The sequence below is a fragment of the Synchiropus splendidus genome, chromosome 1 (assembly GCF_027744825.2).
Source record: "Synchiropus splendidus isolate RoL2022-P1 chromosome 1, RoL_Sspl_1.0, whole genome shotgun sequence".
NCBI classification, from domain to species: Eukaryota; Metazoa; Chordata; class Actinopteri; order Syngnathiformes; family Callionymidae; genus Synchiropus; species Synchiropus splendidus.
Window position 1 is genome coordinate 55,448,195 of NC_071334.1, and position 24,498 is coordinate 55,472,692.

General features: G+C 41.5%; 4 protein-coding genes across 13 annotated transcripts in view; 2 read left to right on the forward strand and 2 right to left on the reverse strand.

Moving 5' to 3' along the window:
* The window catches only part of rgs3a (regulator of G protein signaling 3a), a 135,965-nt gene extending 134,073 nt beyond the window's left edge, over nt 1–1,892 (reverse strand). Inside the window, exon 1 of one of the 2 annotated variants that reach the window (XM_053866674.1) lies at nt 1,637–1,892. The gene's annotated coding sequence lies outside the window, so the exon portion shown is untranslated. The remainder of the gene's footprint in view (nt 1–1,636) is intronic. The other variant, XM_053866684.1, reaches the window with a different exon arrangement.
* rabepk (Rab9 effector protein with kelch motifs) lies at nt 1,771–4,664 on the forward strand. 2 transcript variants are annotated; one of them, XM_053866799.1, is made up of 8 exons: nt 1,782–1,999; nt 2,313–2,464; nt 2,544–2,698; nt 2,845–3,000; nt 3,079–3,243; nt 3,513–3,662; nt 3,723–3,872; nt 3,942–4,664. In XM_053866799.1, exons 2-8 carry the CDS (start codon nt 2,412–2,414, stop codon nt 4,166–4,168), a joined length of 1,056 nt encoding a protein of 351 aa, XP_053722774.1. In that variant the 5' UTR covers nt 1,782–1,999; nt 2,313–2,411; the 3' UTR covers nt 4,169–4,664. The 2 variants fall into 2 exon arrangements, with proteins under 2 accessions (XP_053722782.1, XP_053722774.1); XM_053866807.1 differs by lacking the exon at nt 3,513–3,662 and having other exon boundaries at nt 1,771–1,999.
* A 63-nt stretch (nt 4,665–4,727) lies between these two features.
* Nucleotides 4,728–8,131, reverse strand: hspa5 (heat shock protein 5). Of its 2 annotated transcripts, none has more exons than XM_053866787.1 (9): nt 7,986–8,131; nt 7,359–7,498; nt 7,053–7,284; nt 6,833–6,970; nt 6,639–6,751; nt 6,172–6,562; nt 5,858–6,095; nt 5,611–5,778; nt 4,728–5,536 (listed from the first exon to the last, which is right to left on the reverse strand). In XM_053866787.1, the coding sequence occupies exons 2-9, from the start codon at nt 7,478–7,480 to the stop codon at nt 4,971–4,973; spliced, it is 1,968 nt and encodes a 655-aa protein (XP_053722762.1). In that variant the 5' UTR covers nt 7,481–7,498; nt 7,986–8,131; the 3' UTR covers nt 4,728–4,970. The 2 variants fall into 2 exon arrangements, with proteins under 2 accessions (XP_053722762.1, XP_053722753.1); XM_053866778.1 differs by having other exon boundaries at nt 7,359–7,517; nt 7,986–8,128.
* A 2,044-nt stretch (nt 8,132–10,175) lies between these two features.
* golga2 (golgin A2) lies at nt 10,176–24,471 on the forward strand. Of its 7 annotated transcripts, none has more exons than XM_053846468.1 (28): nt 10,176–10,493; nt 12,217–12,354; nt 13,277–13,345; nt 14,267–14,413; nt 14,575–14,621; nt 15,353–15,416; nt 15,512–15,571; nt 15,962–16,042; nt 16,772–16,810; nt 16,883–16,945; nt 17,057–17,150; nt 17,228–17,334; nt 17,889–17,947; nt 18,516–18,657; nt 18,720–18,809; nt 19,017–19,124; nt 19,207–19,294; nt 19,432–19,571; nt 19,654–19,872; nt 19,945–20,058; nt 20,167–20,391; nt 20,471–20,570; nt 20,805–20,896; nt 21,297–21,519; nt 21,584–21,742; nt 21,815–21,921; nt 22,413–22,599; nt 22,733–24,471. In XM_053846468.1, exons 1-28 carry the CDS (start codon nt 10,446–10,448, stop codon nt 22,996–22,998), a joined length of 3,276 nt encoding a protein of 1,091 aa, XP_053702443.1. In that variant the 5' UTR covers nt 10,176–10,445; the 3' UTR covers nt 22,999–24,471. The 7 variants fall into 7 exon arrangements, with proteins under 7 accessions (XP_053702443.1, XP_053702458.1, XP_053702436.1 ...); XM_053846461.1 differs by having other exon boundaries at nt 10,178–10,493; nt 22,730–24,471; XM_053846491.1 differs by lacking the exon at nt 10,176–10,493 and adding an exon at nt 11,102–11,231 and having other exon boundaries at nt 22,730–24,471.
* The last annotated feature ends 27 nt before the right edge of the window (nt 24,472–24,498 follow it).

Consider the following 24,498-nt stretch of genomic DNA (forward strand, 5'->3'; position numbering starts at 1 on the left):
GAACCTGCCATATTTCAATTTAAAAGCATGTCACTAATCCTGATTGCTAAAATGCCATGGACAATCACAGCATGCCCAGAGGAAACAAAAATTCCAAGGAGGTCAACCAGCGGGCAATGCTGGCATGTCTACGACCCAAAACTGTGCCCAAATGAAAAGAAGGGCAATCGCTACTTCATGGCACGCTAACAATTTAAGCAAAATAAATTCATCTAAACAAAGAACAACCCAATCCATGTGGTTCTTATCTGATACAAGAAAAAATGGTATGATTAAAACTCGTGTTTTGTTTTCCTGGAGTTAACCTTGGGAGATAACACAGAGAAGGAAAATTAAGGTGAAAATAAAAGAATTACCCTTTCAGTAAACCCTTATGTTTCATTCCGTTTTCATTCAATAAAATGTGGGATTTGTTCAGATTTGTTTTATTTACACTACTGGCATATTTAATCACTCATCCTAAGCAGGGTCAAAGGAAGGGCAAATCAAATCCCAGCTTTTACTGGAACCCTGGATGGATCACCTATCATTGCCCATGGATCTGGGCTAACAGTAAGGCACCGACTGAGTCAATATGCTCAATAGATCAATTTGTGAAAAAGGTATCGTTCTCAACCCTGGCCTGTCAACCAAATCAGAGGCACAACAGACCAAAGTAACTGGAATGACTGAAGCACTACATCAGCTCATTTGAAGCAAAGTTTCGTTTCAAATGTTTTATTAGAAGAATTCAAGACAAGTCAAGGCTTTACTGCGCATAATGTGCAACAAAAAAAATATCACGTGAGCGATCAGCATAACCACTTGAACCCAAGAGTGGGGGGAAAACATAGGAGAAAAAAGTCCATAAATTAATCTGATAGGGCGACATAAAAGCATAGAAGATGATGAAGGAGCTACAACAAATAATTACGCCGGAAATTCAGGAATGAGGCAGATTTGATCAATGCAGAGTGAAAGTTGATGCACATAGTCTGGCAACGAAAATGCAACTTTATCAAGTTTATAATTTTAATCGCTGTAAAAGCCGCGCGGTCAATTTAATATTATACGTTATATCTTGATCTTGATCTGATCAGCTTTCAAACGTCAAACAGAAGTCGATTTGAGAAGCTTTCTGTTGGTGAATGAACGACACAGCAACTGATCCACTTGTGTAGTCAGTAAAACCTCGTGTCCGGAATCTATAGAAGATCAGTAGGAATTTCCTTCGACACTTCGACGTCTTTTTATGTACAGTATGTACATCGAAAATGTAACTCTGAATACGCGTTTATCAAAAGAGTGAAAAGCAATGGCGCTCTCTACTGGCCATATTCAAAAACACGAACCAAGTGTGCATTCGTTTTGTAATTGAAGGCTCCACTCAAACACATTTGTAACTCATATTAAATGAATGTTACAAGCCATTTTTAGAACATTTGAAAAGGGTAGTGCATTCAAACGATAAAAACGGCAGCGGCTGGTCACAAAAATTGCCGTTCAAACAGCCCCGAGCACTGAGCTTGACGACATGAAAATATCAACTTTTTTAAAAACATAAGCCGCGTTTCAATCTTAAAACTCGGTCACGTGTGTATTAAGATATAACACATTAAAAAGAACCCGTAGCATAAAGTGAGGCCGGTGTACCTACCTGTTTTTGCGTCCGAAATACTCAACTGTTCAAAAAAGCAGTGTAAATTCTCACACACTCTTTAATAAGAGAATGTGGTAAAATGCAAACAACTTGCCAGTTCATTTTAAGTCGATTTAAATGCATTCCAGTAACCATGTTTGGCTAGTACAAGGAAATGCGCATGCGCGTTATGTAACCATAGTTACTACGATATAAACTGACTTACGTTGGTTGCGTAGAAAGAAACGTTCAACGAGAAATATGCTAAACTTTCCCGTTTCACAGATTCGTCTCGATTAAATAAGCATAATCACGTCCAACCTATATACATATAATTCGGTGAATGTCTCCGTCTAATTATTCTAGTCTCCGGAATGTCAGGTAACTCCAATTTGATGTTATGCTATATTATGCTAATGCTAACTAGCACAACTTTGATTATTTGTGTTGCTGTTGTTGTCAAATCTCATACATGCTTTATCGATGATTGGAAGAACGGTGTGCACAAACTAGTCTCAAACTACTATTGCTTATTTGATATCAAACTTGACACTTGTTATTCCTAATCAGAAGTGCATACGTGCCACATGTCAATACTGGCCTCCGCGTTACAACGGTGAATTCCGAAATGAAGGAGCTCGGCATCAGTTCTGCTTTGACAGAGGAATTGTTCCCCATATTAATGCACCTTTAGGAGAGGAGTGAAGTCCAGGATGCACAAGCTTGTACGGCACTTCGTTGGACCAGTGGTTAAACATCGATAATATAACGAGCAAACACGTCTTTAACAGCCATGGAGTTACTTCCAATTCTAGATGTCCTTGATTCGCCAAAAGAAGGACTGTGGTAAGTCACACCATGTTTGTGATCATCTGTGTGTCTGTTAGGTGTGAACTAACCCCTGACCATGTGCCGTTCCCAACAGGTATTCTTTGGTACCTGCTGGAAGTGCTCCCGGTGTCAGCGTGGGTCACACTTGCTCCTTTGTTCCCTCTACTGATGAAGGAAATGGAAGAATCATCATTATTGGTGGAGCGGATCCCAGTGGTAGTTTCTCACATTCCCATGTTATCGATCTTGGTGAGTGTGACAACTAAATAAATGCTCATGCAGCAACGATCATTACTATTATTCCTTTTGGGGCATGTCTGTAGTGTCTTAACATTGACGGACAAACGACAAGTGACCGTTGTCCACATCTCTTTCTGGTTCTTTTACTCGCATAGATAATCACCAGTGGGTTCAAGCCGATTGGACAGGTCTTGAGTCACGCTATGAACACTGCAGTTTTGTGCCAGATTGCTGCCCACAGAGCTTATGGGTGTTTGGAGGAGCACAGCAGACAGGCAATCGCAACACCATTCAGAAGATCCAGTTATCAGGTAGGTTATACCTAAATGTAGAGTAGCATTTTCACTCAAAAAATAAATAAAATGAAGTGACCTTGCAAAACTTGTCAGACAGCGATTCCCACTGGAGGAATATTCAAACAAATGGGGACCCTCCATGTCCGAGGACATATCACACCAGTTCAGCTTGCCTTGGAGACAAACTGTATGTGTTTTCTGGAGGTGAAGCGGGAGCCTCACCAGTCGCTGACCAGAAACTCCACATATTCGATACAGGTTTGTTTTATTCTGCAGATAAAACTCTGTAAAAGTAGCACAGCTAGCCAGTTTTATTTTTGCTGGTTCTATATGATCCACTTCATGATCTAGTTTTTTTTTTTTTTTTGTTTGTGTCCACCTGCAATAGAATATATTATTTTCAATTACACCACCAGTGATATACACAGAAAGTGTGACACCGAATGAAGTTAAACTACTTAGATATCATTTTCATTTCATGTTATTTCCCACAGTACATGAGTTGTGAAATTGTTTCCAATTTCCAGTGTCGTCAACGTGGTCCCAACCGCAAACACAAGGCCGACCCCCAACAGCAAGGCATGGCCACATTATTGTAGCTGTCGGTTCTAAGATCTATATTCATGGCGGCGTAGCTGGAGACAAATTCTACAACGACATGTACACTCTTGATACAGGTGGGATTGATACATCAGCTGTTGTCAGGTGGATGTTTATTTGCAATATCTTGTTTTAAGTGGGCATGCTGTGGAAAAAGGTGAAAGCCAAAGGAGATCTCCCACCTGCTGTGGCAGCACACTCGTCTGTAGCGTTGGGCAATTGTGTCTACATTTTTGGTGGGATGACACCTGATGGAGCCAGCAATTCCATGTATAAATTCGTCACTGGTATGGAGCACTGCTTTTTTTAAGCCTTTTTTTTTACCATTTGAGAAATAATCACTGACCCTGTTTCAGACAAGTGCAAATGGGTCCTGATGAGATTTGAAGGAGATCTGCCGCCAAACCGCCTCGACCACTCTATGTGCCTGGTGCCATGGAAGATCAGAGATGCAGCATCTTCAAGTGATGAGTCGGCAGATTGCCAAGCAAACTCGAATTCGGTTAATTTAGTTTTTATTTATGCAGGAATGGACACTCAAGGGGTCATTCATAATGACTGTGTCGTGACTGTGGTGACATGATGTCAAAATGTTCTTTTCTACCAGTAACTGTGATGGTCATTAATGTAGTAGATGCACTGAAATCTGGTGAACTGATTAATGCTCCTCTTGAAACTTGATTTTTCAGAAAATGAGTGAACGTGTACATTTATGCTCATGGGAAAATCGTCTCACAACTTATGGAAATTAAATTCAGAAGAGGGTATTGAAAATCTTTCAATAAGGCCTTTTAATGATAAAAATGTCATGGAATACCACCACTTTTGAAGGGAGAGTCAAGGCATTCTTTGGGTGTGAATTAGGTAGGTTATGAGGTAGTGCAAGAAGCCAAATGTTTCTTGGATAACTGACTGCATGAAAGATACTGATGAAAAAAAAAATGCAGCTTGTCCAGACCATGGCTTTTGTATATTTAAAAACAAACAAAAAAAACCAAAACACAGCTTGTGATATTTTGTATCAAACATTTTATTTGTTTCCAGAAGAACAATGACCAGATTTAATAAATAACTTTTGTCTTGCCCGTGTTTGTAATGAGCCCTTGATCACACATGACGCACCATGACCCATACCCTCAATGACACTCCCTCCCACCCCTCCCCACTCCCCCATCAGGACTGCCTGAGAACAGCAGCGAGCCTCTAAATTCAGGCTGACCAATATCTCCACCTTTCAGCGAAGAGAACACCTTCTGCACAGAAACTTGAGTTCCAAGTCTTTCAGTATGGTTGCTTGTTAACGCCATCTTTCTCTGACCATTCCTCTCAGTATGAGTCCATTAGTTCAATATATACACATCCTAATGTCACCGTTTACACGTTCTCTACAACTCATCCTTTTCTTCTTGCTCAGTTTCGGCACCCTCTGGTGGTCCTCCTGCACTACCGTAAAGCTTGGTGATGATGGGTTGAACGACCTCCTCCAGCTCCTTCTTCTTAGCCTGGAAGTCTTCCAGTTCAGCTTCTTGATGGGACTCCATCCATTCAATCTTCTCCTCCACTGCCTTCTCAATGGCTTCCTTGTCCTCATCTGACAGCTTCCCGCCAAGCTTCTCTTTGTCACCAATCTGGTTTTTCAGAGAGTAGGCATAACTCTCCAGCTCATTGCGGGCATCGATCCTCTCCTTCAGCTTCTTGTCCTCATCAGCAAAGCGCTCAGCGTCGTTGACCATGCGCTCAATGTCCTCCGGTGTCAGGCGATTCTGGTCATTTGTGATGGTGATTTTGTTTTTGTTGCCAGTGCCTTTGTCCTCCGCTGTGACACGCAGGATACCGTTGACATCAATCTCAAAGGTGACCTCAATCTGGGGTACACCACGGGGTGCAGGAGGAATGCCAGTAAGGTCAAAGGTTCCCAGCAAATGGTTGTCTTTAGTCAGGGGACGCTCGCCTAAAAAAGGGAATACATTTTAAAATCTTTTTTCCTCCACCTGAATATAAGAGTCTAAAATGTCGGACACATACCTTCATAAACCTTGATGGTAACAGTAGGCTGGTTATCAGAAGCTGTGGAGAAGATCTGGGATTTCTTTGTTGGCACCACAGTGTTCCTGGGGATCAGCTTGGTCATTACTCCTCCAACAGTCTCAATTCCAAGGGTCAGAGGGCACACATCCAGGAGAACCACATCCCCTAGAGGGACAGCAAGAACAAATTAAAACACTGTTCAAGATATACAAGATATATCCTGCATGTCTGGAGAGTAATTTACCAGTATCCTCTTCTCCAGAAAGCACTCCAGCCTGCACTGCAGCACCATAAGCCACAGCTTCATCAGGGTTGATGCCTCTTGATGGTTCTTTGCCATTGAAGAACTCCTTCACCAGCTGCTGGATCTTCGGAATACGAGTTGAGCCTCCGACCAGAACAATTTCATCGATCTCGGACTTCTTCAAGTCAGAATCTTCCAGCACTTTCTGCACAGGCTTCATGGTGGACCGGAACAGATCCTGGAGAAAACAAAAAAAAGCCTGTTTGAGGAAGCCCTTGTGGAAACAGGAGATGCAGATGAAGTTAGTGATTTACCATGTTCAGCTCCTCAAATTTAGCACGGGTCAGGGTCTCAGAGAAGTCCTCTCCCTCGAAGAAAGATTCGATCTCAATGCGGGCCTGATGCTGGGCAGACAGCGCCCTCTTTGCCTTCTCCACCTCACGACGCAGCTTCTGCACAGCGCGGTTATCTTTGCGCACATCTTTGCCTGTCTTCTTCTTGTACAGCTTGATGAAGTGCTCCATGACTCGCTGGTCAAAGTCTTCACCTCCCAGGTGAGTGTCACCATTTGTGGCCACAACTTCAAACACGCCGTTGTCAATGGTCAACAGAGAGACATCGAAGGTGCCACCACCAAGGTCAAAAACGAGGATGTTCTTCTCGCCATCCTTCTTGTCCAGGCCATAAGCGATAGCAGCAGCAGTTCTGCAAAGAAAGAATGAATCGTTCAGACATATGTGAAAATATCAAACATAAATTTTGTACTAAACTCGACACTTACGGTTCATTGATGATTCTCATCACATTGAGGCCAGCGATGGTTCCAGCATCTTTGGTGGCCTGGCGCTGAGCATCATTGAAGTAGGCAGGGACAGTGACTACAGCGTGTGTAACCTGACCAATCAAAGTCAAACTTAATATAATGTACATTTAAAACAAATAAATGATGAATGCCGCAAATTAAATCTCTCGTACCTTCTTGCCCAAATAAGCTTCAGCCGTCTCCTTCATCTTGGTCAGCACCATGGCAGAGATCTCCTCAGGGGCGAATGTCTTCATGTTACCACCACCAATATCAACCTGGATATGAGGCTTGCTCTTCTTCTCCGTGATCTGGAAACAAGCAAAAACCCAAGAGGGTCATAAAAACATGTCCCTTTGGAAGGCATGGAAAATCATTATGTGTTAACCTCACCTTGAACGGCAGGTAGCGGATGTCCTGCTGGACCGAAGAGTCACCCCAAACGCGACCGATCAGCCTCTTGGCATCAAAGACAGTGTTCTCAGGGTTGGAGGTCAGCTGGTTCTTGGCAGCATCACCAATCAGACGCTCGCCCTCACTGGTGAAGGCAACATATGATGGGGTGATGCGGTTTCCTTGGTCGTTGGCAATGATCTCCACACGTCCATTCTTGAACACACCGACGCTAGAAGACAAAGGTTTAGTTAGTAAAAGTCACCTTCTGTAATGACTCATTTCACTAGTCAAGAAATGCCATACCATGAGTACGTGGTGCCCAGATCAATTCCAACCACAGTCCCGACATTTTCTTTCTTGTCGTCGTCATCGGCAAACACGGCTATGACACCGGCCACCACGAGTAACCCCCACAAAAGCTTCATCACGACGTTCCTTCTCTTCTAAAGGTTGAAGAAAAGCCTGTGAAGTTACACATAAAAGTGGGCTCAACTTCATGCCTTGGACTAAAGTTCAAGATTAGCTGGATAGCTTCCGGCTAGGGAGCGCAGTTAATGGCAGGGCATCGTGAATGTTTCTCAAATATTAAAAAGAGGCTTTGGTATATCAAATGCATCAAAATGAGCAACTAGTGACAGGAAATGTAACCGCGAATCTTTCCGCTTTGTACCGGCCGTCATTCTTAATGGCGAGCACATCTCCGCCTCAAGGCCTGACACCTTTCAGTAAATGAATGGAAGTTCATATTTAAACAGACTTATGCTCATAATTTGGTCGGTTATGAGAAATAGTATTAGTCACATTTGACTGAAATTAAACATTTGGAATGATGCCCAGCTGGCAGCCATAAAATAGCTTCCTATAATGACTAAACGTGTTCAAAAGTATACAACAAAAGAAAAAGATGTATCTGAAAAAAATTTACTTTACCTTATCTGTTGATATTGGTGAACGGTCGACAGGCCTTACACACGGAACCGGCGCTTTTCCTTTCTCGTAGACGATAGTTATTTCTTTTTGCTCTTCCAGTGAAGTGATGCTCGCTAGCGTGCGTCCTCAGTATATATCGCCTCACAGCTCTCCAGTCGTGGAGGCATCTGATTGGCTGAATTGCTGTTCGTTGGAACGCGCGGATTGGCTGCAGCCGGCATGCTGGCTGCTGCTGATTTGCACACGTTCGATGACTTGTGACGTCAGAGTCTGTCTCCTATCCCGCCTCGGATTGGCTGTTCGTCCAAGAGAATCGTGGAGCGTGTTCGTGAAATGACACGCCACTCTAAAAACCGGGAAGGGTGTAGCATGAATAGCATTTCAGACGTTTTGTTCCACATAAAAATGAAACGCATCTTAATTTGGGCTTCACTGTATTTTTGTCCTAAACTTACTTTTGCAAATGGTACCTGTATTTCGAATAACATTGGCGTCTACCTGCAATGAGTGAGACCTTGCAACTCGAGTGATTCATTCTTTCTTATAGTTACATCATGATAACTCTGAGTTGACATGATGTAACAATGAATTAAGTGACACAGCTGCAAACACATGCTCACAATTATTTATTTTAATAAACTTAAAAAAGTCACCTACATGTGGCGTACTTGATGACTCTTCTTGGTTAAGCAGCTTGAGTCAACCACTTTTTATTTCCACCTACTACTACTTTCAGCAATTATTTCCTGGAAATGATGAGACCTTCCTGATTCAAACATGTTTTGTCGTCTCATTCCTGGATTTGCCCTTTGGTTTTGCTGTTAATACGAATCAAAACCCTGAAAGCAATGGGGTCCTCACTTGCTGACCTTAACATTTTTTGCATTAACACAAACCTAAGGATTGATTAATTCTATCTACCTCCGAAGTATCAAGCACTGACGTTACAAGGGTTAAGACTCTTAATGAACATCTTATGTACATTAAACGTCTCATATCTTGTGAGCTAACAGAGCGTCCTTTGATATCCACTGGTAAATCATGATCTACCAGCACCTCTGCCCTAAGGGAAAGCAAACAGATGGTAGCCACCTCAATACCACAGTTATCTCCTTTCTGCAATGGCACGTCCTCCTAATATTTCACAGAAGATGGCACTCCTCATTGAATAATGAAATGTGAAGGCAGTCTCCTGGATATTTGTGGCTTTTCACAATTAAATGTAAATAATGTAAATACAAATACTATAGAACAGAACACATTTTCAGTGATTCAATGGTGACAATGAATGTCAAAAGATGGAATATAGTGGGTTCCAAAATAAGACAATGTTAATGTTAAGTAAACGATTAAGTATTTTGGCTCCAAAACAAAAATACATGTATTTCCACAAAAGTGAGCTATATGTGAGTGAATGGGGAAGCATGAGGCCAATAGTTGTAGGTACAAACCAGTACTTGAGCCTGTTAGTTTTAGACCATAGTACCATGTATCCACAGCTGGATGACTGTAGCCTGGACTGGCAGCCCAGTGGGCAGGAGAGGTCAGATAGTATGTCTTCTACCTTCCCGATTGCTCTGGCTCAGTACAACTCAGAGACCTCTGTCGAATTTGTTCCTGCAGTCTTGCCATACAATTTCAATCCTTAATTTGCAGCAAAAGAAAAAAGTTAAACATAAAGCTATGGATGAAATTCCTTGCCTCTTTAACCAAGCAACAAATTAGGGATTAAAGTCTGAAAAATCAAATAATTAAATTAAAGATCTTTTAGGGCAAAGGTGATGCCTTATAAGGCAATAAACAAATAGCAAAGTCCGTTAGTAGGCAGAGCATGTACGAAATAGTGCTATCTCAACAATGTTTACATCAATGCCAACTCATGTCAACAAAGATTAATAATAAATAAATATAGATTATTTTGATTTTTCTGTACTATGCTCTATAAAGGACATATGATGGACTTTAATGTCTATTATGTATATATATTAAGTAATTTATTTGTGACTAGTGTTATATGTGTATTATTCAATAACAGGGAATAACAGGATGTTAGACTAATCTAGTTTCTACTGACACGGTCTGATATTAATTTAAAATTATATAATTGATAGTGACATGTGCATTTAATATTATTAAAAAACAAAAACGTTTATTGATAACCATCTTCTGATTGACAACAAAACCAAAACAGGTTATTTAAAATCAGAATCAGAATTTAATTTACTGCCATGGTCAGTGGGAGCCCACCAACTAGGAACGTGTTTTGGAATAAAATAAAATAAAATAAGGCTGTCTGATATAAATTTTATGGCACGGAATAATGTGGGCGTCGAGCCTTTTCATTCTTCTTCGTCGATCTTTATCTCTTTCTCTTGTGTGAAATATGGTCATCACGCCCCCTGGCGACACCTGCAGGTAAATTGATGACGTGGTTGGTCCGCTGGCCGTCAGAGCAGCAGGATGGCCGACCAGAGCAGACAAATCAAACTCGCCGCAGCCAAGAAAAAGGTAAAATATCCTTGACATTTTACGCTTTGAAAGCTGGAAGCTCACCCGCACTGCACGCCGTAATTTTCTGTTTTGGGTTTCATTTTCTTTCATCACACCAACTCGACGGAGGAGCTGTCATTACACGTAGTCCGACCCCTGCGCTTTCAGTCGGCCCGCCTCTCAAGCTGCTCCTCTGGCACCAGTGCTCTGGATAGACCCAGGCTTTAGTTGGGCCTGTACTAAAACCCGTCACTTTAAAGTTCTAGTGCATAATTCCACATTGTGTATCTCAACCGACTGTGAACAGTGTCAGTTGTTATCTTGGATGTGTAGACAATCCGTGCTGTTTACTTACGGTGAAATGTAGTTAGCTAACATGCTATCAGTGAACAAATGAGGCAGAACCCCTAACTAAAAGAGATATTAAATGAGTCTAATATGCTGCATGGCCTAGAAATATAATATAATGTGTGTGTCCTGGCGGTGTTTCCAGTCAAACATAGGGCAAGTGGACTTGGCTAGTGCGTGGAATGACGGGGACTGTTTTGACAGCTGACACTCCTCTTGCTGTCCTGCTGGTTGTCTTTGGTCCGTCTCATTGTAGTTAGGCGAAAGGCCCCCGTTAATGGGTAGATATATAAGATACACCACATTTCCCCATCTGAAAAAAAATCTGAGAGCCTCTGGTGTATCGACTGAAGAATTCCTGGCATTTCCCAACAAGAGCAACTGTCAGGAGCCCTTTGGAACTCTTAAGTATGTGCACATGGGACATCTTAAGATCATATTTTTTGAACGACCAGTTCACTTACTGCAACCTTTAGGCATAGTCAGTACGTTCTTCATACACTTGCATCTGGGTCTGCTGTCTACAAGTCTTTGTGTTTAATAACTTTCATGATCATCATCTTTTTGTCTGAGCTGGTTTGACGAGATAGTTTGTAGAGTTCACAAAACTCATTCAGCCTGAATTTCCTTCTTGATTGTTAGCTACAAGTGTGTCAATATAAATAACAATTAATTTATTGAGTTAACCTAGTCAATTAGATTGAACCAATTTACCCCCATAACCAGTTTAATTTTATTATTTTTAGAAATTTTTAGAAAAGAGTTTGCTCTAGGTCAGATGAATAATTCAAATTTGTCGCAATAATTGTGTGCTCCTTTTTTATTATTTATATGAAGTCCTACCAAATTGCTGCATTAGTTTTTGTTGATGTACTGTAAATTTGATCTTGTATATTTTCTTAGCTGCTGCATTGAGTTCCATTATTTTGTTCCTTATAAATATAAATGACTGAGTGTTCTAGTTTTTTGTCACGTTTTTATTTTACGAACTTGTTTGACGTGCTGTTTGACAAATACCAATGTCTTTGTTGGTGTGTCATTGCGGCTCAGTCTTCATGAGCTAATACACGATCACATTTTTGAACTATACTGTTCTGACACACTTTGTAATAAAGGCATATTAGGGAAACATATAAATAAAATAGCTAAGTTTTACACTGTTGTTAAAGAATGACGAGTACAACAAATATACCACACAAGGACGTAGTTAACAGCCCTTGCCCTTGGTAAACATAATGGTCTCTCAACGTTCATACTGTATTCACTCTGTTGGCTGAAAAACCTGATTAGATTTCAACTTTTTTGTAGATTGCAATTAAATAACAAGGATTTCTTTGACTGAATGTGAAGCATTTGCACCCTTCCTACTTAGAAGTGTGATGTTTTATCTCAGCTGAAGGAGTTCCAGCAGAAGAGCTCTCCTGTGAGTGTCGGAGGAGAGAGAGGCGGAGGTGTAGCCGGTGCTAAAAAGAAGAAGAAGATGAAAGGCCAAAATGAATCACCGTTTATGGACAGAAGCTCACCGGACAACGTAAGTCAGAGGACTTTGCCTTAATTTAATGTTTTTATGGTTAGTTGGGCACGGCGTGTCTTCACCATGTCTGATGTTTGTAAAAGCGGGAAAAAGGGTCGCTAAATGTAAAAGAAAAGAAAACTGCCTCTGTGGGCAGTTTTTGACCCCTTGACATTTGGCACGTCCAGTTTGCATCAAATTCGGTCTGTTACATTATTCTCAAAGATCACACACATCATATTATTACAATGACAGAATTGAGCATATACTATACACTCTAGGAACCGTTGTCAGTTATTTCTAGTGAAACCGCTTGGGATTCTGAAGCGGCTGATGCAAGACGAATTAGATGCTGTTGAGCTTGTGACTTAAAGAATGCGACTGACACACGAGGGACTATTTCTAGATCAATAGATCTCTAAGCCTCCTTGAAATCTGTACTTGCTGAAAATCAAGTCTTCACCATTGTTTAAGTTTTTGATTGATGCTGGACAAAATGGTTTTACAGTGTTACTAGTGCTTGATAGTACGAGTGAGTTTGCTACTTAACCAGTTCAATACATAGTCAAATCATGATAACAAAACATTTAGATTTATGAGACAGAATTCATGATTGTTATGAGGCAATAAAAAAAGAGAACTCTATATCTTTGTTGTTCAAGCAACTGATGCTTACATAAATTGCAGTAATTGCGCTCTAATGTTTAGTAGATGTCTCGGAAAACACTGATAATATTCATTCTCGTCACATCATCACATGTTGCTCATCACATTTTCAACCAGTGATGGTTGTAGTGTCAATCTTCAGCCCTATTTTTTTGTTTAGTCATCATTTTTAACACTGTTTTAGTAGAGTTCTGCTAGTTCTACAGATCATATCTTTTGCTCCTTCCTTAAATACTTTCCTCTTTCGAACTTCTTAATTTTCTCTCTGCTGTAGTTTGACACATTTCTCAAAGTCCTTGGCCAAAGCAATGGAGTGGACGTCCCTCCATATGGCAACAGCCAGGTGAGGGTCTTGCGGTATTTCCATGCTCTTTTCCCACTTTTCCCCATTTTCTGTTCCTGAAACCTGCTTCTCTGACAGCTGCTTCTGAATGTTTAATATGCCACTAAATTAATTAGTGAGGTCAACATCAAAATTGAGAGTGTGGTGTTCTCTACCCATATTTGAACTTGTGGTTTCATTGGGTCGAAAACTGTAGGTTGTCGTATTTTCTCTCGGGTGAATGAGATTCTTAAATATTTATATATTTCGATTTGTTTCATGGTCAATTCATGTCGCATGTCTGCGTTGTTAGTCAAGACCTATGACTGTATTTTTTTTTTATTTTCTGTCGTCTGGATTACATAATAATTGTCTATGTGGGGGCAACATGCTGTGTGATCATCAACTTAAGGTCCTCACACGTATTTGTTTCACTTGATTTTTCTTTCCAAGTATCTATATATAACTTGCTGTCTCATTGTTTGTGGTTAAAAAAAAAAATCATAATTCAAACAAATTCATAATGTCAATTTTTTTACTCTACAGTTGCGGATGGGTTGAATAAATCAATATTTATTAAACTTATTAAGTTTATAATTATTTATTTTACTGTTTGAAAATGAAATGCCAGATCTCTCATGTATGCTGACACAAGCACATTTTGGTTTTGTCGAGACACGCACACACATGCCTGTATTGCTAACCCTGTGGGGACATTGTGAGGTTTCTCATTGGCATAGTGCTTTATCCATCATCTCACCCTTAACTTAACCCTCCAAAACACATGACTTACCTTAACCAGGACAAAACTGAAACCCAATTATACTCATGAATCAGCAACTTTGAGTGACCTTGCCGTCTAATGGTTAATGTTTTAAATCTGACTTGACAAGGCTCACGTTTCAGCACATGTTAACTCATGTTGTGTGTCCGTCTTCTCAGAGCTTTGCTGATGTGGATAACACTGGCTGTTCAGTTCCCCAGCAACTGGAGGACCCACAGTGGGAACTAGATCGCAGCTCACCTGTTTCTAACTCCATTAATACTGCTACTAACTCTGAGTCACACAGTCTCAGCACTGACCTGCAGGTGTGTCCCCCAGAATCTCATCATAGCTCTTGCTTCTGTGTCCATTTGCCCTTTCTATTTTGTGCTTGCTTGTGTTTGAGAGGTGCTGGTTTCGTCTTTGGTGAAGAATATGCTTGCTAATTTGATTGAATTTAGATGGATCATATGTTTTTGTTTTCCAGGATTACCCAGACACGAATGGCACTGAGAGTGTAGCTGAGGAAACAAGGTGTGTAAACCGAAGCAATGATTGTTCAGCATTTATAGGTTAAGTTTGTTTAAGGTTCTGAAGAGACCAATGTTCATAAAACTGTGAATAAGGGACAGGAATTGCTTCACTCTGCGCTTTTTCAGTTTCTTTGTAATCTAAGAAGAAATATTGACTGTATCGTGGTAGTGAAATAGTGTAGCCATGTAATATAATGGGCATACAAATGCCATTTAATTTATCATGTAAGGTATTTAACAAATATATGAAGGGCATGTAATTTCTTATGTATTATTAGCAAAGCTCCAGGAACAAGGTGTCCATATTTGAACTTTTATCAGTTCACCTGAGTGTTCGGCCAAGAGCAGCATTTTGCGGTTACCATAACAGGATAAGCCACATTTACGTTGCTATAAGCTCGTGAGACCTAGATCCCTGGCTGAAGTGAGGCGAGAATGAAGGATGCAGCATGAAGAGATGGTGGAAAAAATAGCAGTGAGGCATATTGCACTGCAGTTCTCAAACATTAAAACAATGGTCTTCTTTCAAAGTACTGAATATTACAGTCAACAATAGAAACAAACTGTAATCCAATTGGAACTGAGTGTTTTAAATAGGATATGTTCTGACATTAGATGTAAAAAATCTAGCCAGCACAGTTAGCATTAAAAAAAGAGCTACCCGTGACTATATATTTCAACTGTGCGTGTTTAACGTGTCTGTAATATTTGCTGTCGTGTGTCATCCTTCAGACCACTGTCTGCTACTGAAAGCCTTCGTCAACTTTCCCAGCAACTGAATGGCCTCGTTTCCGAGGTAAGTGTTCCAACTGCAGTTGTTATAAATCTTTCCTAGCAGTGATTCATTTGAATTTACATCTCACCAACTTTTGTTGCTGTTGTTCTCAACAGAGCTCGACTGCATACGTAAACGGGGACAGTGCGACGACCATCAGTGAAAAGGAATTGGAGGTTAGACTGAGGGTTATGTTGATTCACGTCGGAAATGCAATTCAATGTATAATCACTTTGAACTACTGAAATGTCCAATGTCTGGCACCGAATGATCAGAAAAAGTGCTCTGCAGTAAAGAAAAAATACATGACAAGGATATACAGAAATAAATCATGATGCTATGAATTATTGAAGAGGCTTCATCCACACTGTGACAGTTCCGTTGCTGTGAGTGTAAATGAAAAAATATATCCTTTGGATGTAGTCAATTATTCAGCTTTTACTCTTGAGTTTATATTAAGTGGTGTTGCCATGTTTTTAATTTCATTCATCACCTCGTTGTTTTTCACCTCTACGCTTCCGTTTCTCTTTGGTTTCCTTTCCCTGCTGCATGCATGCACGTCATAGAGTCGGAACCAGGAGCTGGCAGCCGCCCTGGAGTCCAGCACCGTAACAAACTCTCAGCTCAATACCAAGCTTGACCAGCTGGTAAGAAGCTGCGTGAGTGATGCGTGTAGTGCATGCATGAGTGTGTATTTTTAGCCATCAGTACCCAGTCAAAAAGACAAGTGATGGGCGTGGAGACATATCTAGTGTGTACCATCGTGTGAAACTCAGTCCAGTTGCTCACACAAGTGCATGCACTTCTGCATGTTGTCTTCAATTTTAATTTGGAGGTATGAAGCACTTTTTTTCCATGTATTTATTCATTCTTGATTATTTTTGAATCGGGTCAAAGATGTTTAACGCACACATACGCATGTACAACTTTAACCAGGACTCAAACTTGAACCCAATTATACTGACTCAGTATACGTTTCATCCTCAAATTGGAGGTGTATTGTCAGAAATTGGTTGCCACAATGACTGATAAACCAGTACACACACACACACACACACACACACACACACACACACACACACACACACGCACACACAATATTTTATCAAACCTTGTGTGAAGTGGAACTTGATGTCCATACATATTTGACTAGTATTTTCTTTTTGATGACTCAATTCTTTTTAATATTTGACGAATGCTGGAGTTCCCCCCACTCAAAGCCCTTGTTGAATTTCTGGACATTTTATATTACATAACAGATGATTTGGACAAGATTGTTTTGTTTGCCAACTTTTTCTGGGAAGGAAGGGGAGTGCTTTCCAAGCTTTGACTAGTGAAATAAAATCATCCTTTAACGTTGACTTTTGTGTTGACAGACAAAACATTCCCAGGAGCTCTCAGATCAACTGCAGAAGGTAAGACGCTTTCCGCTTCTCTTTTCCTATCTGTGTGGAATGCTTCCGAACTTAAGTTATTTTGTTGTCTAGGAGCGAAAAGAATTTGAGCAAAGATTCTCAAAAGAGCAGGGAGCCATGCGGGAGCAACTACAGGTGAAAAACCCACTTGTTGAGAGAGTAATAGAAAAATAACAAGACTGTTATTTTTGCTATTTTGAGAAAGAAATTGCTGTCTTTAAGTAACTTACTTGTCTTGCGATCTAGGTTCACATACAAACAATTGGAATTTTGGTGTCTGAGAAGTCAGAGCTCCAAACAGCACTACAGTACACACAACAGGCTGCTCGGCAGAAAACTGGTAAGAGTGCTTTCTCTACTTACTGTATCCTGGCTGCTGTGGGGTTTTTATTTTGCTTTGTGTCTTTTTGTGTGTAGCTGAGTCAGAGGAGCTGAATAATCGTCTACAGGGGACAAAACAGAGAGTGTCGGAGCTTGAGAGAACCCTGTCTTCTGTGTCAACACAACAGAAACAATTTGAGAAGGTAACTGATCAGAAACTAAAAACTAGGATTGATTGTCAGTGATCAAAACTTTAGCAGATTAATTCGATTATTTTTCACAATTGCTGCCAAATCTTTGAAGAAAAACAGTATTGTTGTGCAGACCAAAAGGATAAAAATAGAAGATGTCTGATGTGGGTGCTTGTGGAGGTCTTCAAAGTAAGGTTTTAAAGTGTGCACAAAGGCACATAATCTTTTTAAGGTATGAAATATATGAGGAAAAGCAAATGAAAACCTGATACAATTTCACTAAACAGGAATCATAGCCAGTCAAAGCTCAAGTAGCTAAGTCTACATCTACAGCAAGAAAGCTATCATTCATTGAAGCTGGGAAATGAACAGTAGGCTTGTACAAAGCAACGATTAAACAGTGGGAGAAGATGTGATGAAGAATACTTGAAGATGCATTTGGAATATTGAAATTGGCACTTCCTTTTAAAATTATGGGAGGAAAAAAAAGTCAAGATATTTTATTAAGCACCCTGGGCTTTTCAAATGAAGGACCTGGATTAAAAAAAATGTTTTCCTTTCTCCAGCACAACAAAGAGCTTGAAAAGGAGCGTGACAACTTGAGGGTTGAATTGTTCAAACTCAAGTAAGTTTCTTCTAAGTCCCTTTGATGTTGTGCCATTTATTTTTTTGTTGTGTTTTTCATTTTTTTAATGACAACTGTTGTCTTTGAGACAATTCACAAAACCGAAGGGCAGAAAATGCAACAGGAGACCAAGAACACAATTTGAAATATGTGTGACTACTCAGTGAAACTCTCATAGCCAGTCAGTCAGTGGAGTGCTTTTTTGCCAGCATTTGTATGCATGACAGTTTGGACAACTACGTGAGGTCTTGGCTTTATGTTGATTTGATAATAAACAAAATAAATACCTCAACATGGTGTTAACACTGTATAAAGTTATTCATTATCATTGCCATACTGTTGTTAACTTTTCATTATGCTACTACTTACAGAGTTGTTGGATTTTGAAGATGATTTCATTCATCTCCAGTGATATTACAGTGAATTTTAGGTGGATCTTCAGCCATTTTGCATTGTTAATTTATGTACAGTATTTTCATCCCAACAGTTAAGAACAAAATCATTTTCAGATGTTTTTTCTGCATCTGCTAAATCGTGTCAAAGGTAAATGGAATGTGTTTACATGCAGTAACATGAGCGAAGAATCGAAGCAGCAGAGTTCAGAATTGTCAGAGAAGTTGAAACTGAGCATCCAAGAGAATGGCGCCATGAGAATGGAACTAGAAGATCTACGCAAGAGACTTGAGATGGCCGACCTGATGCTGCAACAGGTAAATTTGACTGTGAAGTGTTTGTATGTGTGTTGTTCCAACTTGATGTTTTTTTTCTGTAGTACTCCAACCAGTCGGATCCAACCAGTGCCAACCAACAGATCCAGTTACTGCTAGAAGAGAAACAGACAGTGGAGGCACAAAATCACCAGGTTAGTTAAACACTTCGCCCTTAACTGTCATCATGTCACTCTTTTATGTGATTTGCTTCATTGATGATTTTAGAGCTTGTCACAAAAAAAAAAAAAACTTACATTTTTGGTTTGTGTCATCCATGATCAGCGTGAGACCCTAGTCAATAAGAAGGACATTTCTTTAATCTTAATCTGAAATTAATTCTGGTTAATTTCTCACTGCAGCTGATGGAATCGATTGCTCAGCTCAGGACGGAGAGGGATCACTATGCGGAGCAGATTCAGGAGGAGGGACATGCCTGGAAGGATAAGACAGAACAACTACTAACACAAGTAGACCAAACACTTGTCAGACAAGCAGTGCCATAATAAAGTTCTTCATGTTTCTTTAACATGTCCTTTGTCTGGTTCTCAGGTGTCTTTGGTCGCTGAGGAGCGAGACCGAAACATAAACAAAGTCCAAGAATTGGAGGTTACCATTGCGGAGCTGCAAAATGCTGCTGGTTAGAATTTTTTTTTTTCATTAAATAACTGGCACAATTGCCTCAACTGTGATTGTTGTGTTCTGTTGTTGCACAATCCTGGATCTTTCTTGGTGTCATTGGGGTTGCTAGAATTGAACTTGTGTTTTTTGCTGCAGCACTTCTATCCCAGGTCAGTGAGACTCCGGTTGTGGAGCCCCAACCTTCAGGGCCATCAGAGAATGAAGTAGCACTGCAAGAGTCCCTTGATGCCCTACAACAGGAAAAAGATGCGCTTTATCTGCAGTATCAGTCACAGGTGAAGATCAAGTGAAGCACAATCTATCACCTAATTTAAGAGGTTTTTAGCTGCAATAATTCTAACTTTATATCCATTCCAGCTCAGGGACAACGAGCAGCTGAGTCGAATGTGTGCAGAGCAGGAGGCTCGCCTGGGCGAGATGGAGCAACAGGTAGAGAGCCAGACCATGGAAGCTGACGACCGACGTCGGATGCTGGAGGATGTTCAATCTGATAAGGCCACGATTAGCCGGGCTCTCACCCAGAATCGTACTCTGAAGGACCAACTGGCTGAGCTGCAGAATGGTTTTGTGAAGCTGGTGAGGCTTGTAAACAGTAAACACATGACATCTATGTACCAGGTTTATCCTTACAAAATCTGTACTGCACAGACTAATGAAAACATGGAGCTGACCACTGCGATTCAGTCGGAGCAGCATGTGAAGAAAGAGCTGGCACGCAGGATGGGAGAGCTTCAGGAGCAACTGCACGACACTAAAGAAGAAGTATGAACCTACACACAGATGATTGTCATGTCCAGATGGCAAAAGGGGGTTGTGTATGTTTAAATAATGTCTTCATGTTGGTGAATATTTGTATTTTTGTATACATAGCTGGAATTAAAAAGTAAAGAGATGGCTGGTTTGGTGGAGCAGAGGGACCAGGTAGTCGCCCACCTCCAACAGTACTGCGCTGGCTACCAGGCTCTGGCCACTGAGAGGGAGAAACTGCACCAGCAGTATTACCAGCAGGCTCAGCTGATGGACCGGCTCCAGCACGATGAGTCGCAGGGACGTGTGCAGCTGGAGCTCAGTCACAACCAGCTCAAACAGGCACAGGTACCTGAGCCTGTGACCTTCTACCTGACGTGTTGATGCATGCACTTTATTTAACATGAAACTGTATTGCCCCCAACAGGAACGCTTGGAGCAGTTGGTCAAAGACAACGATCATTTGAGGACAGAGGTGAAAGAACTTCTCAACAGCTCCATTCTCAACACGTCAACCCGGGATCAGGGTAACATATGCTTCTTCTGTTACTGGGTTATCTCAATAGTACATTCATAGAAATGTATACTATGTGAATTCTAGAATCACAGTCTTAAAGGTCGCTCACTAATAAAGTTGTGCAGGACAGACAATAATTGTGGGCGACTGTTAAACATCTTCTGAAGTGCATGCTGCTGTTAGTCACTGACGCTTGGGGGAGTTCGAGTCTTGAGTCTAAAATATGACGCTGTGGTTTGTGAAGGAGACGGAGTGGAGAGCCAATCACTGCCAGAGAGTCCGAAGGAGTCTTCTTCCCTGGTGATTCCTGATGACTTTGAGAGCCACAAAGAGATGGTGAGAACACTGAGACTAAGATCAAGTTTGTGTCCTTATTATCTGTCAGGAAAAAAGATTCTTATCAAGTGTCAGAAGACCCTTTGGGGATGGGATGTTCAACAAGAAATTAGCACTGGAACAGAATGTTTGTGTGGTGCTTGATGTTAAACTTACTGCTAAGTATGCTTAATGTCAAGTTGCATTTGCTGTGATAGAAGAAGCCAAAATCATGTTGAGGCTGAAGTATTGAAACGACCTGTGGCGGCTGGTCAATAGGGGGCGCTGGGGCATTTCCCAGCACCTCCTATGGTTGTACTGCAGGGCTTATTACTCAATTCGGAGTTTTAGAGAAATCCAAATGGCTGTGTTGCTTTAAGACGGAGCCACTTTCACCCTGTTTCTTCACCTTTGCCATCAGGAGGAGTTTATTCGCGGAGCCGTGTCCCAGTTAGAAGCTGAGAGGGACGAAGTCAGGAGGCAACTACAGGAGGAACAGCGCCTCCACATGGCTGCAAAGCACCAGGCTGCTCTTGCTCTCAGCCTTGAGCACCAACATGACAGTCAGAGTACTGCTCAGGAACACAATCACGATCACTCTCAGGGCCAACACAGTCACTGCGATCACAGTCATGAGCATTCAGGTGAGGTGTGGAGAACTCTCCTGTTTGTTTGTTTCACCTCATTAACCTTGTGGTCTGTGTGCAGAAGGAGTCCCTGCAGAGGTTCATCAGGCTCTTCAAAGTGCCATGGAGAAGCTGCAGCAGAGATTCACATCCCTCATGCAGGAGAAAGTGGACCTGAAGGAACGAGTGGAGGAGCTGGAGCATCGCTGCATACAGCTGTCTGGAGAGACCGACACTATCGGTGCGATCACACTCTGATCTGAGTTCACAGGGAACTTGTTCTCCATTTAACAACCTACTGGTGTGTTTACAGGCGAGTACATCGCCCTGTACCAGAACCAGCGGGCCATCATGAAGCAGAAGCATCAGGAGAAGGAGCAGTACATCAGCATGCTGGCTCAGGACAAAGAGGAAATGAAGGTGTGTTGAGTCAAAGTATGCAGCTCAGAGGTGTCAGGTTTTAACCATGCACTTGGCGCTTCTTAGCTACGTGACCGATGAAAGGCTGCCTTGCAAATTGTCCGTTTTGACATAAAAAAAGGAAGGTAAAAGGAGGAAGCATTACAGTGGAGAATGTGTGTGTGTGCAGCTTCTCCATTTATATATATATATATATATATATATATATATATATATATATATATATATATACACACACTTCATATTTGTGAGAATGTTTTTTTCTTGTTTTACTGTGATATTTGGTCCAATGTGTGTTAATACTGTACATAAATATGTGCTGTAAGGAATGATATCAAATAAGGCAAGGTCAATAGATCAAATACCCAGGAGCTCAGTTCGTCACTGCTGTCTACCTCAGGTTTCGAGGTCTTATGACGTGAGAAGGCATCCTCAATCTGACTGTTAACAGTAGTGTCGTCACACCTGTGATGTTGGTTTGTTCCCACCAGGTGAAACTGGCTGAGCTGCAGGATCTGGTGATGAGGCTGGTGGCGGAGAGGAACGACTGGTACTCCAGATACTCTGCTGCTGTGTCGGGTGTTGGCCCGGTCAACCCTGACCTGCTTCCTGCCCAGGAGGGTCTCACAGAGCAAAGAGTCCACACGCACCCTGAGATCACTGCCAACAGTGAAGCAGGTGGGTTCACCAGGGGGCCCTCTAGTGGACATTAAACATACGGCTCTACATCGACCGTCCTGGTGGAGGACTTCGTTGAAAGCAGATTTCCTCACAAACGTCTTTTAAACTGAGTTTGTTTCTGCAACAGAAGCCATGGACGTCATTCCTCTGACCGAACCCGCCATGAGCTTGGAGCCGTCCTCGTCCTCCCAGACTCCAGCAGTCGCATCGGTCCAAACTGACTCAAAGCCAGTCGTGCCCAGCGAGGACGGCACAGCCCGCCAGATAATGCAGCTGCTGCAGGAGATCCGGAATCCACATCCTCTCAGAACGCCGCCCTTCCTGGGAGAAAACCCCTGCATCCCGTTCTTCTACCGACCCGACGAGCAGGACGAGGTCAAGATCCTGGTGGTGTGAGCGAGACCAGCATGTGTGTTGGAGTGTGTGCGCGTGAGGAGCATGCAGTTGTTAGCAGCTCAGTCAATATTTCTTTTTGTTTATGAAGCTCTTTTATAAACAAAGCGTCTGACTTCCATTTGAACTCCAAACTGTCTTCAGCCAGCTGTGCAGGGACAGCTGCATCGTGTTTCAGAGAACGTGCTCTCAAGCTTTACAACATTTTGGGTCAAACCCCTTCTTTAATCCTAAGTTTTAGTGAGCTTCTTCACATTCAGGAGGGTCAGCCGTCACACACACACACGCACCTTTGTTTCACGCTCCATTAAGGTCACAAAAGTGCAATAACGGGTCGGAAATGTCGCCCCCACTCGTACCTGCTTGAACGTGAGCAACTGGCTACTGTGCTACCTTGTGTTGCTCGCTCAAAAAGTAACATTGAAGGCTGAACATCAGTGCAATAGGACGGCGCCTCTGCATGAGCTTATCTGAGTCTCATGTCAAAGACGGTCACGTTTCGTTCTCAGATGTTGCAAGCGCTTGTGATTTGAGGCATGAACATGTTTCTTTTGTTACATTTTACTTGAAAGAAGAATCCATGCACATCCTGGCAAACTGGACTGTTGAGTAAAGTGTCATAGAAGTGCAGCGTTGGCATCGTGTGATTGCACTATAACAGGTCCGATGACGCCAAAGCTGAGGGATCTGATGTGAACGTTAGAGGAAGGACTTGTTCGTAAGCTTGGAAGGAAGTTAAATTATTTTCCACTCTAGCACTATGATTGGGACCAACCTCGGATCTAAAATGAGCAAATGAAAAAGAGGAGAAAATATCAAAAAGTATTTTTTTCTCTCCCATCTTGACTTTTCCCAGGAAAACTGCAGTGTTTTAGTTCCATTTTAAGCAAGAACTTAAAAGTGAGTCAAGCATTCCACATTTTCACTCAAGAGTGAGTGAAAACCTGTGGTGGCACTGTGAGGGAACATTGAGAACAGCAAAATATATGGAAGGAGTTCCGTAAACACCCATTTGAATTAATGGTAGCACAGTGCTGCTTTCAGTTTTTTTTTCATTTCCGTCACACTGCAAATTCAAATTCCTGTTCTACACCTGCCATCTCATCGTTCATCATTAGGTGTCTAGAAAGACGCAAGGTCTGGGTTCATTGTTAAATATGTGAAAACGAAAAGCATTTATTGTACCAGGTGGTGTGTATATACTGTAACTGTGTATTATACTGTATAATAATGATGACTGGTGTGTGCGTGTGGAAGTGCGGAGGGTGTATACATTTGGAACGTGGGTGGTTATACGGATGGGCGGCTAATCCAGACTACAGAAGAGAAGTTATTCTATTTAAGTTTGAATGAGATTTTAAAGTAGAAGAGACTGACGGGTCGACGTGAAGGAAAATTTTGGGGATTCTGCTTTACGATTCTTTTCTGATCCTTGATTTATTTTTCCTCCTGAATAAAACTGGTTGAGCAACTTGAGCACGTGGGGTTTTTTGTTTCAGACAC